The sequence below is a fragment of the Natator depressus genome, chromosome 4 (genome assembly GCF_965152275.1).
Source record: "Natator depressus isolate rNatDep1 chromosome 4, rNatDep2.hap1, whole genome shotgun sequence".
In the NCBI taxonomy this organism is placed as follows: Eukaryota; Metazoa; Chordata; order Testudines; family Cheloniidae; genus Natator; species Natator depressus.
In genome coordinates, this window is record NC_134237.1 from 116,929,896 (window position 1) to 116,942,616 (window position 12,721).

A 12,721-nucleotide genomic window follows, 5' to 3' on the forward strand; every position below is an offset into this window, starting at 1 on the left:
TTTTTTTACTCGGAAGGCTGTGGTTTTAATCCATTTGTTTCATACATCTGCATACGCTCCTGGGTAGAAAAGTGAAATAACAATAAAGTAATAAATAAAAGGTCCCTTGCATTGTAACCTGGAATGGACTAAAGCTCCTAAAATGTTCACGATGCTCTATTGCTTTTGACCTTGGATCAGAAGGCTTTGAAACAACCATGGCTGACTTGATTGCATTTTTTTTATTGCTTCTTGGCAGGCTTTCAGCTTCTAGGTATTGTTAAGATACATTCTGTCCAAGGCACGCGTACTTCTGAAAACAGCCTGAGGTCTGTTCCAATTCAAGAGAGATACAATGCAGCCAAACAGTTATCTTTGATATACAAGATGGGGTTACCTGAGTTTGGTCTCCTGCTACAACTCCAGCCTTGGTTGTTCAAGTAGCTTGAACTGACCCCTGTCCAGATTAGGTTGATTATGTTCATCTATAATAGACTGGACTGGATTTTGAATGTGTAGTGAACACTTACATGTGAGTAAATTTACAGAAAGGACAAGTGTATCCTCAGAATCTAACACAATAATCAAATATCTGCATTCATTTTTTTTCACGTCTGCTTCTGTCTCAAGTTTTGCTTGAAGTATCTTGCATATACTGGCCAAATTTAGGAAATAAGATGGCTTTCTTTTTCAACTTCTCTCTGCTACTTCTGGCAGTTGCGCTTCCATTTATTCAGCCCCAGGGTTTTAGCTTTGATAATTCCAGGTTTACTGTTGGAACATCCAGCAGAAATAATATGTAAGTGTGCTTTCATAATCAATATAAGGGCCTAGTCATCCTCAGCTTTATATTGGTCAGTCTCTTTTACTCCCTAATATCCTTGCAAAAGCTAAGCGTGGAAGAATCCAAGCTCTGGTTCTTAGCATGTCTATCAAATATCAGCTTAATCTCTTACAAGTTTACAACTAAATCCTATCCAGGTCTGTTAACTGATTGTGCAGTTTACATGTGCTATTCATTGGGCTGCAGTTAGTCATAGTAGAAGAATGTAGAGTTGGATACAATCCTTACTGTAGCAAGTGTGGAACATTCTATGCAAGCAAAAGCAGGAATGTGTGTGTTTGTATGTGTGTGTGTGAGAGAGAGAGAGAGAGATGGATTGAAAACTCAGTCTCTGAAGGAAGAGGAAAGCCAACTCACAGCAATGAGGGAAAGGTAGAAACAACAGTTATTGTACCGGTCTTGGTGTTCTACACCTCTTAAAATAATTGATATTTATTAGTTGTTTACCTGGCGTCAGGGCAGCAGAGTTCAAACTGCTGAGCAGAGTGGTCAGGATGGGCATTGTGGGACGCTGTCTGGAGACCAATTAGTGCGCTAAAATCAAGCACGGTGTCTACACTGGCACTATGGGCGCTAAAGCCTCAGCGCAAAAAGCCTTATGACTCATCGGGGTGGTTTTATTACAGCGCTGCAACTGAGGAGTTTCGGCACAAAAAGTGGCTTTGCAGTGTGTATGCCTCTGCTGTTTGGTCGCCAAAAGCTGCGTTTTGACGAAAAAACTTGCAAGTATAGACCGGGCCTTAGACCTGGCCTGTACTACAGTATTGTTGACAAAATTCAGGTTTGTCGACAGAACACTGGAGGTGTATACACTGCAATGCTCCTTGTCGACAAAACTCTCCTGCTTTGCCAACAAAATAAAACCACCTTGACGAGAGGCATAGCGCTTTTTGTGGCAAAGTTATATCAACAAAGTGTCGCTGTAGACACTGTGTTTGGTTATGTCTTTGTAAATGGTCTCCAGGTGGTGTCCCACAATGTCCATCTTGACCGCTCTGGTCAACAGTTTGAACTCTGCTGCTCTGCACCCAGGTACACAGGCATCTGCCCCTCCCCCTTTAAAGACACAGGAATTTTTGAAATGCCACTTCCTGTTTGCTCGGCATGTAGAACTCACATTGCATCTTCCCAGCTGACTACGGCAGCTCAACGCAGCAAACACTCGCCCGCTTGGAGCACATCTGAGTTGTTGGTTCTGCTGGCACTGTAGGGAGAGGAGGCTGTACAGTCCCAGCTCTGCTCCAGCTGTAGGAACTTAGATATCTATGGTCAGGTTTCTCGTGGCTTGTTGGAGAAGGGACGTGGAGCTATGAAGGGGACGTGGAGCAGTGCTGTGCGAAGATAAAGGAGCTGAAGCAGGCATTCCAGGAGGCAAGGGAGGCAAACTGTCACTCTGGTGCTGCGCCGAAGACCTGCTGCTTCTGTAAGGAGCTGGATGCCATCCTTGGGGGCAACCCCACCTCTACCACTAGGAGCCCTGTGGATACTTCAGCCAGGCTGGAGGCGGTGGACAGTGGGATCAACCCCAAGCCTATGTTGCTCAAGATGCATGCGTCATGCACCTTCCCCGACCACCCTATTGATGTCAGTGAAACACCCACAATGATCCATAAGTACCTGCAATACCATAGAGAAGTAACCCTTCCTAGTGATGTACTCTGTTACAAGATGGTCCAGGGCCAAAATTGGAAAATGCATGTCATCTATTGCCCTGCCATAGTTAGGGAATCTCATTGCTGGAAAGCCATCCAATTTTTCATGCACATTGCCCAGAGTCACAGTGCTTCGTAGCAGGATGCAGTTAATGGCCTTTCACACTTGGGTTAATGCAGCCCCAACAGTTGACTTCCTGACTCCAAACTGATTTGCGACCAAGCGTTAGCGGTCTGGAGTCGCCAGCTTCTACACAGTGATCACCAGTGAGAGGGCAGTTCTCATTTTGGTGTCCTGGTGCTGCAGTGCTGGGGCAAGCTCCGCACATGGTTCCTGGAAGGTGGCTTTCTGCATCCGAAAGTTCTGCAGCCACTGCTCATCATCCCAGACCTGAATAATGATGCGATCTCACCAGTCACTGCTTGTTTCCTGAGCCCAAAAGCGATGGTCTACCATGTTCAGTTGCTCCGTGAATGCCAAAAGTTATTTGGCGTTGTTTCTTTCACAGCACGCAGCAAGTCAGGCAATTCTAATTCCTGTTCAGATTGGGAGCTCATGATTAAGGCTGAGAGTTTGTCACAGAGATCATGGAAGTCACAGTTTCTGTGACTTTCTGGGACCTCCGTGACTTCTGTCAGTGCGGCTGGCCTGGGGGGCAGCCCATGGGCCAGCCGCACTAGCCGCTGCTGGGGCAGTCTCGTGCCACTGTGCCGCCCCCCGTAGCAGCAGCAGAAGGTATGGGAGAGGGTGAGGGCTCTGGCAGCGCTTCCCATGGGGGGCTCCCCAGAAGGGGTGACATGTCCCTCCCTCAGCTCCTAGCTCCGTGCACTGCCTCTACCTCCAGGCACCGTCCCCGCAGCTCCCATTGGCCATGGTTCCCGGTCAATGGGAGCTACGGGAGCAGCACACGTTGCTCGGAGCTGAGGGAGAGACATGTCGCTGCTTCTGGGGAAACACGACGAGCCGGGCCAGGAGCCTGCCAGCCCCGCTAACCCACCCCCCCTCTCTGCAGCACCAGCGGGGGTCCCAGGCCACCTCCTCCCCAAGATTTAGTCGGGTATATAGTAAAAGTCATGGACAGGTCATGGGCCGTGAGTTTTTGTTTACTGCCCATGACTTTTACTAAAAATACCCATGATTAAAATGTAGCCTTACTCATGATATAGTGCATGACCATCCGTGATGTGTTCATAACAGTAACCACAACAGTAGAGAGCAGTGTGGGATCCATCCTTTCAGACAGAGATGGTGGGCATGCAGTAAACAGAGGCTATTGAAAAATGTTGTGAAATGCAGTCGGAAGCCCATGGGATGCTGGGACAGAAAGAACTGAATCATGGGACATGCCTATGATGCACTGCGATCCACTCCGCCTTCCCACAAATCCTAGCTGCAAAATGTGGCGAGTACCACGATGGGATAGCTACCTATAGTTCATTGCTATCAGTGTCAATGCTAGAACACCAGCTGTGGATGTGTTCTGCCAGCAGAGGGCGCTTAGTATGAACATGCATAAGCGTTGTAATTATACTGGTTTCTGATTGTCAGCTTAACTTGTGTCGACAAAACTCTCTAGTGTAGACAAGGCCTCAGTATGTTTCCCAGACCTGAAGAAGAGCTCTGTGTAAGCTTGACAGAAGTTGGTCCAATAAAAGAAATTACCTCACCCACCTTGTCTCTCTAATTTACTATTACTACTGCATCTAAATGGCAACAAATCTTTTTCATGAGAATGTGGTCCTGCAGACACTTCTGCGTACAGTACTTTCTTGTGTGAGTAGTTCTGTTGATTTCAGTAGGAATATACACTCAGTAGTAAGTATTCCTCTTCGAGTGTTTGCTCATGTCCATTCCATGTCAGGTGTGTGTGCTTGCCACATGTACTGGTGCTGGAAGTTTTCCCCCAGTGGTATCCATAGGGCCAGCTCTAGCGCCTTCCGAAGTTGCACGCCTATGCGCCAGTATAAAAGGCGTCGCTGGCCCGCCCCCCCCCCCCTTCAGTTCCTTCTTACCACCAGTGATGGTGCTGGAATGTCCATACCAGTGGTCTTTCCTATCTTTTTTCAATAGTGATTTTAGTGTATATAGTTACTTCAGTGTAAGTTATAGATAGTCCCCGAGGGACTTAGCCCAGGGATGGGGCATGCCCCGGTCCCCAGGCTTCAAGATGTGCAAGAAGCCCGTGACTGTCAGTGATCCCCATCAGAGCTGCTGAAGTACTCTGGGAAGACCCCATACGTGACAAATGCAGGATCTGTAAAGGATTCAAACAGTGTACTAAGAAAGAGTGGGACAGCAGACTTAGAGCGCTTCTGCTGGAGTCAGCCTTCACACCGGCCTCCGAGCAAACCTGCTCAGACTTGGCACCGAGTACATCGGCGTCTGTAAGGCGTGCCCCTTCACCATCGACCTCCTCACGGCATTCATCCCAGTCTCCAGTACTTGCCAGGAGACATAAGAAGCATACAGGAAGAGGGCACGTCCCAGTATCCTGCAAGGGGAAGGTGGGGGATGAGCCGAGACCTGTGCTGGGCTGTTTATCTTCCCCGGAACTTGTTGAGACAACAGCCACATCCAGCAGACTGCCAAGCATGTCCCAGGACCTGTCTCTGACCCCTGGGAGCAGTAGGGGTGTCCAACACCTGAAGTGCCGTCTATGCCCGAGGCATTTCTCAAGCAGCCAAGGACATTGTTCCCTTGCTGGTGATGCTGACACCTTATGAAGAGCGGTCCTGGAACCTCCCATTGGTACTGTGGGTGGTGGTCTTGTCTAGAGGCAAGCTGGTGATGGGGCCCCTACAGCGATCCCCATCCCCACAGCACCGCGCTGGTCACCAGAGTCTCATCAGTGATCCCTGGAGCCACGCAATCGGTTTTCAGAGACCCGATACTGCTCGCTGAGTTCTTGGCATCAATTCCTCCACAGTGGTCCCCAGAGGCACACCGCCAGTCCCAGGAGTGCCGCCACCGATTCCCTGAGCACTGTCATTGGTCGCCAGACATATGGCATCGCTCCATGGAACCGCTATACTCCTCCCCAAGCACTAAACACCAGGCCTCCCAATACTGTGACGAAGCAGAGACAGCAGCAGCACCGCCCTGGTCACTGAGGGACCCTTGCTCTGAGGGCGAGGAGATTGTTACGCCCAAGAGCAAGGTGTACCCTGCATTGCCAGTGGTTTTCCCCAGGCCCGTCAGCAAGCGCGTGGCCACAAGGTTCTGGATCCCCTGGGGATTCCTCCCTACCCTGGGATCCCAGGTACAACGCTCAGTCTCTGGGGCCTCAGAAAGGTGGTCAGCAATGGTATACCGCCTGCTTCCTGACTCAGACGAAGGTCCAAGGTGCCCAAGCACCTCCACTAGCCTCGGACAAGGCTGCCCTGACGGGGGAAGTGGAATTGGTACCCCCCCCCCCCATTCTGGCCTCTTCCTGACCCGATGAGGCAGTGGCGGGACCATCTCACTCAGTTCCACAGGAGGACTTTAAGGCACACCAAGAATTACGTAAGCGTGTGGCCTCAAACTTGGGCTTAGAAGTGGAGAAACTAAAGGAGCCCACGGACACCCTGTCCGATATTTTGGCAGCAGCGTCCCCATTGAAGGTCGCCCTTCCCATCCATGAGGGAGTCCTGAAACTTGTCAAGGCCTTATGGCAGACCCCATCCTCTCTGCCCCCTATTTCTAAGCGCACAGAGAGAAAGTACTATGTTCCTGCCAAGGGCTTTGACTATCTGTACTCTCATCCCTCCCCCGGGTCCTTAGTAGTTACAGCTGCCAATGAGAGAGATAGACCAGGTCAAACCAGTTCGACCCCCCAAAAAAGGAGGCAAAGAGGCTAGATCTTTTTGGCAGAAAAGTTTTTCGACTGCCAGCCTGCCAGCTGCGCATATTGAATCACCAAGCTTTGCTGGGGCGATATGATTACACTGTGTGGCACTCTATGGCCAAGTTTGCTGATTCTCTGCCGCACGAGTCTAAACAGGAGTTCTTGGCCGTACTTGACAAGAGCAAGACTGTAGCCAGGGCCTCCCTCCAGGCAGCCTCAGATGCTGCCGACTAAGCAGTTGGAACAAGGCCATTGGCCATATCCATGAGACGGGCATCGTGGCTGCAGTCATCTGGCCTGTCTGTGGAGATCCAACCATCCATCAGGACCTCTCCTTAGATGGATCAGCTGTGTTTTCAGAACAAACTGGCAGCAGGCTGCACAGACTAAAAGATTCTAGGGCCACATTACGCTCCCTGGACCTTTACATTCCCACAGCCTCAAGGAAACATTTCAGGTCTCAAAAGCCTCAGAGATTCAGGGGCCAGGCCAGGCTTGAGCCCTATAGAAAGGAGGACAGGGGCTACAAGCACTGCCAGGGCCAACCACTGGCCACATCGACCCAATCAGGCTCTAGCTGCCACCCTCCTGGGGAAAAAGCAGGAATTTTGAGGGTGCACCCAAGGGCAACCTCCCAGTCTAAACCCAGGATCCAACCCCCCCCCCCCCCTTATTTTCAGACTGCCTATTGCCCTGCCTTCCTGCTTGGACTATTATAACATCAGACCAGTGGCGTATACCCTCCAATTTATTTCCATTCCTCCTTCCCACCCTATATCTCCATCCCTTTTCAGGGATTCTTCTCACGAGCAACTCCTTGTCTAGGAGGTGCAAGCCCTTCTATGGGTGGGGGCCATAGAGGAAGTTCCCAAAGAACTAAGAGGGAAAGGCTTTTACTTCTGCTACTTCCTGATACCGAAGGCCAAAGGGGGTGTCTGACTCATCTTAGGCCTACGAGGCCTCAACAAATACCTCAAGAAGTTGAAGTTCTGCATGGTCTCTCTGGCCTCCATTATCCCTTCCCTGGATCCTGGGAACTGGTACGCCACCCTTGACTTAAAGGACGCATACTTCCACTTTTTTATGTTCCATGGCCACGGAAGGTGTCTACGGTTTGTGGTTGGAATGACTCACTACCAGTTTGCAGTGCTCCTGTTTGGTCTACAGCACCAAGAGTGTTTACAAAATGTATGGCAGTAGTCACAGCCTACTTCAAACGTTAGGTATTCAGATCTACCTGTACCTTGACAATTCGCTCATCAAGAGTCACTCAAGGGCACAAGTCCAACGCGGCGTCGTAGTACTGTGAGCCACCTGCCAAGTGCTGGGCCTGTTAATAAATGAACACTAGTCCCGATACAAAGAATAGAGTTTATCGAAGCAGTCCTTGACTCTACCCGAGCCAGAGCTTTCCTACCAGAAACCAGATTCCCAGGGATGTCAGATCTAATTGCCCGAGTCACGACTCACCCACTCACCACAGCCCAAGTATGCCTCAGACTTCTAGGGCACATGGCAGCGTGCACCTATGTAATACAGCATGCACGGCTACATCTCAGACCCCTACAGATGTGGCTGGCGTCAGTCTACTCTTCAGCCAAACATCACTTGGACCTCACAATACCACCGCAAATTTTTACCTCCCTAGCACGGTGGTCAAACCCGCACCATGTGACAGAAGGGGTTCCACTTGCAATTCCACAACCCTGGTATCTGATGCCTTGGACTTGTGGTGGGCAGCCCACCTCGGTACACTCAGGACCCAGGGCCTGTGGTCCCAAGAGGAGCTGTTGTTACATATAAACGTCAGGGAACTCAGAGCCACCCATCTGGCTTGCGAAGTGTTCCTTCCCCAACTGTCAGGCAAAGTAGTGCAGGTATTTGTGGACAACACAGCATCGACATTCTATGTCAACAAGCAAGGGGGAGCACAGTCATCAGCTCTCTGCCAAAAAGTCCTTCGCCTGTGGAACTTCTGTATCCAACATGCTATCCATCTTGAAGCCTCGCATCACCTGGGGGTCCAGAACACTTTAGCAGGTTGCCTCAGCAGGTCATTCTTTTCACTCCACTCTCCACCTGGATGTCACTGGGACATCTTCCAGAAGTGGGGAACTCCCCAGGTGGACCTATTTGCTACCAAACAAAACAGACAATGTCATGGGTTTTGTTCTCTTCCCGACCTCAACAGGGGCTCGCTCTCACATGCCTTTCTCCTGTCATGCATAGGCAACCTGATGTACGCCTTTCCACCAATGCCTCTCATCAACAAGGCTCTTCTGAAGATCAAGAGGGACAGGGCATGAGTCATCATGATAGCCCTGGCATGGCCTCACCAATACTGGTTTGGCATGCTTGTGGACGCTTCCAAACAGCCCGAACCTGCTCTCGCAGGACCACGAACCATTGCTGCACCCGAACCTTGCCTCCCTGCACCTGACAGCATGGATGCTGCATGGCTAAGCCTCGAGGAGCAGGCTTGCTCCAGACATGTCCAACTTGTTCCTTTAGAAAGCAGAAAACCCTCTACCAGGACTACTTACCTGGCTAAGTGGAAGCGCTTCCCCTGCTGGGTGTCTGAATGGAACCTCTCTTCGTTTGTCATCTTTACAATCCATCCTAGAATATCTGTTCCATCTAAAGCACCAAGATTTGGCACTCTCATCGATCAGGGTACACCTGGCAGCCTTCCACACTCACATCCAGAGCAGATCAGTCTTCTTGCAGGCAATGATGATCAGATTTCTCAAGGGCCTGGAAAGACTCCACTGGTCCGTGATCTGGTCCCCCCAATGAGACCTCAGTTTAGTCCTGTCTAGGCTCACTAGGCCTCCTTTCGAGCCATCGGCATCCTGATCATTTCTGGATCTATCATGAAAGGTTGCTTTCCTCATAGCGATCACTTCTGTGAGATGGGTCTCTGAGATAAAGTCTTTAACCTTAGAACCCCCTTAAACAGTGTTCTATAAGGACATGGTTCAGCTGCACCTCTACCCAGCCTTCATGCCAAAGGTGGTATCGCAGTTTCATGTCAATCAGGATATTCTCCTGCCAGTGTTCTTCCCAAAGCCACAGAACTTCAACAAGGAGAGGCATTTGCATGCTCTGGATGTCGGACATGCCCTGGGTTTCTATCTTGAGCGAATCAAGCCCTTCCATAGGTCGTCTCAGCTTTTCATTGCAGAGGCTGACAGGATGAAGGGACTCCTGGTGTCTTCTCAGAGTATTTTGTCCTGGATCACCACCCATGAGTAGGCAAAGGTCGTACCTTCGCCAATAATGATAGCTCATTCAACAAGAGCACAGGCTTCGTCAGCAGCATTCCTGGCTCATGTTCCAATCCAGGACATCTGCAGGGCCGCAACATGGTCATCTCTCCATACTTTCATGACCCACTATGCCATCACTCATCAGGCCTGAGATGAAGCTGGCTTCGGCAGAGCGGTGTTACAGTCGACCCGTCCATGAACTCCTGGCCCACCTCCAGAGGCACTGCTTGCGAGTCACCTGATGTGGAATGGACATGTGCAAGCACTCGAAGAAGAAAAAATGGTTACCTACCTCTTGTAACTGTTCTTCGAGATGTGTTGCTCATATCCCTTCCTTGACCCACCCTCCTTCCCCTCTGTCGGAGTTCCGGCAAGAAAGAATTGAAGGGGAGAACTGAAGGGCCCCTTATACCAGCGCATATGTGTGCAACTCCAGAGGGCACAAGAGCCAGCCCTACAGACAACACGGGGGGAAAAACGTCCAGCACCGGTGCATGTGGCAAGCACAGACCCTTGAGATGGAATGGACATGAACAACATCTCTCGAAGAACAACAGTTACGAGAGGTAGGTAACTGCTTTTTTCAGGATTAGGCTCCAAATTTGTAATTACACTTATTGTTGTTACCTTTTATTCAGCTGAAGGATGGACAGAGCAACTTGTTCACGTTAGTGAATTTTTTCCTATTTCATGATCTTCAGCTTTACATAAAAGTGGAATCTGGATGTCGAGCCAGTGTTGACGTTAGAAATATGGCTCATATAAAAACTACACAGGCTAACTTCTTGAAAAGGCATTACGTAAGATTCACAAGCTGTCACAAAATACAAATGCTGTTACCACAAATCTGATTACAGAATTGCGGAGTCATGCCTGTTGTGGCAAGCTTTCAGTATCTCAGCCATGTGCATTTGTGCTGCAGGAACTAGTCTGTGGCAAACATAAATGAAGCATTAGAATTAAAAAATAAAATTTGTGACATGTTTATTAATGGATCAAGATTTTTTTAAACATAACTGATTTTTTTTTTTAAAGAAAGATGGAGTCGTTGTATAACCAAACTGTCACTAATGAACTCCTTAACAATCTAGATGTCCTTCAGTGTATTCAATTGATGGCACTATTGCTACATCCACTTTCGGAGGCGTTAGAGAGCAAACGTTAGGAGGCTAAGATCGTGTCTACAATACAGGTTACTTGGGTATAACTTACATCGCTCAGGGGTGTGAATAATCCACACACCTGAGTGACATAAATTAAATATGTAGACAGTGCTATGTCAGTAACAAATCTTCTCCCACTGACATAGTTACCATCTCTCAGAGGCAGGAGTTAAGCCACCAGAAGAGCTCTCTCCTGTGAGCTTAAGAGCAGGGGTGGGCAAACTTTTTGGCCCGAGGGCCACATCGGAGTGCAAAACTGTATGGAGGGCTAGGTAGGGAATGCTGTGCCTCCCCAAACAGCCTGGCCCCTGCCCCCTGCCTGTCTCCCTCAGAACCTCCCACCCATCCAACCTCCCCCCCCGCCCCACTCCTTGTTCCCTGACCGCCTCCTCCTGGGACCACTGCCCCTAACCGCCCCTGGGACACCACCCCTATCTAACCCCCACTGTCCGTCCCCCCACCCCGCACCTCTGCCCTATCCAACGCCCCCTGCTCCATGTCCTCTGACCGCTCCCTGAACCTCCGCCCCATCCAATCGCTCCCTGTCCCCTGACTGTCCCCTGGGACTCCTGGCCCCCTTACCATGCTGCTCAGAGCAGCATATCTGGCAGCCATGCCGACTGGCCGGAGCCAGATGCACTGCCCTGCATGAGCGCGGAGCCCTGCAGCCCAGAGTGCTGCCCACGCGGCGGCATAGGTGCGGGGTAGGGAGAACAGCGGGGGAGGGGCTGGGGCCAGCCTCCCCGGCCAGGAGCTCAGGGCCGGGCAGGATGGGCCGTAGTTTGCTCACCTCTGGCTTACAGTATTTGTGGTGGAGATACTCTAAGTGCTGTAGTGTAGATGTAGACTAAGATAACCCTTTTCCAGTATAATCGGAAATTGTACCATGTTATTTCCATAGCTTGACAGATTGTTTTCAAGAGAGACCCTTTGCCCTTGGGTGTCAGAGTGCCTTGTTATTTATGGGATATTAACGTATGATTATTGTCTAAACAGTTTCCTATATTGAACACTGATCTGCAAACAACGAGTGGCAGCCAGGAAAAGCAGTCCTGGTGGGAAAAGGCACTCTATTCTCCCCTCTTTCCTGCATCACAGTGTGAAGGTAAGAAGAAGATACCGTTCTTGAACTAAGTGTGTTAAAATTGCTTACTTTACAGATGACCAGAAATAGAACTACCAGCTATATATAAAATTAATTTGTTTTTATTATAAATGCTAATTTGGGGGATAACAGCAGCACGGTCAGATTAAATCACATTTTTAATAAACAGATCTGCTTATCCATATCACTGATAACTTTGGATTTATTTAAAATGAAAATATTTTTAAAAAATCCTTCTACAGTTTATGCCAGTTTGTTCACTTTTTGCTTCCCCCCCTCACTTTGGACTATAAAATAGATGTTAGTTTCACTTCTGTTTCTATTTATTTTCTAGTTATATTAACACAGTGCTGCAGTGTTTGGATTGCTCACACAAAGGGGAATGCTTTATTTAAAAAAAATAGGGATTTCTTAAAGATCTTTGAGCTGTAAGAACTTGTCTTTTGAAAAACTTACATTTGGGGCCAGAATTGACCTGATACCATCCCTTTAACATATCTGATTTTGAAAGCACTTCACTAAATTTTTGTACGTTTGTCAGACTGGGTATGTTTGTAATAAATTGTCAGACTGGATTTTTAATAAATTCAGACTTTTTTTTCTTTGCTCTAAAATTTTAAAAAACTTTGGATACAATTTGAGATTGCCTGATAGTCAATTGTACTTATTGTAGACTAAATTGATTCAGCATTTGGGGAAGTAGTGGTAGAGGCCACAATAGTAGCAAGGAGAGAAAGTTAGTTGTCAAGGAAGTAATTGTAATTTGGCCTGAGATGCTGCAACAGAGGGTCTGGCAGGAGGGCCACAAGGCCTTTGTTGACTTGTGGTTGGAGAGGAAAGGTTGCTGATTGATTGCCCTTCATGAAATTGCATATTGAATAC

The 12,721-nt window shown here is 48.9% G+C and overlaps 1 protein-coding gene across 2 annotated transcripts in view; it reads left to right on the plus strand.

Moving 5' to 3' along the window:
- KIAA0232 (KIAA0232 ortholog) overlaps positions 1–12,721 on the plus strand; it is a 106,274-nt gene that overhangs the window by 89,274 nt on the left and 4,279 nt on the right. For both annotated transcript variants that reach the window (XM_074951727.1, XM_074951729.1), the window contains exon 7: positions 11,731–11,839. In XM_074951727.1, the coding sequence (XP_074807828.1) occupies positions 11,731–11,839 (109 nt within the window). The remainder of the gene's footprint in view (positions 1–11,730; positions 11,840–12,721) is intronic.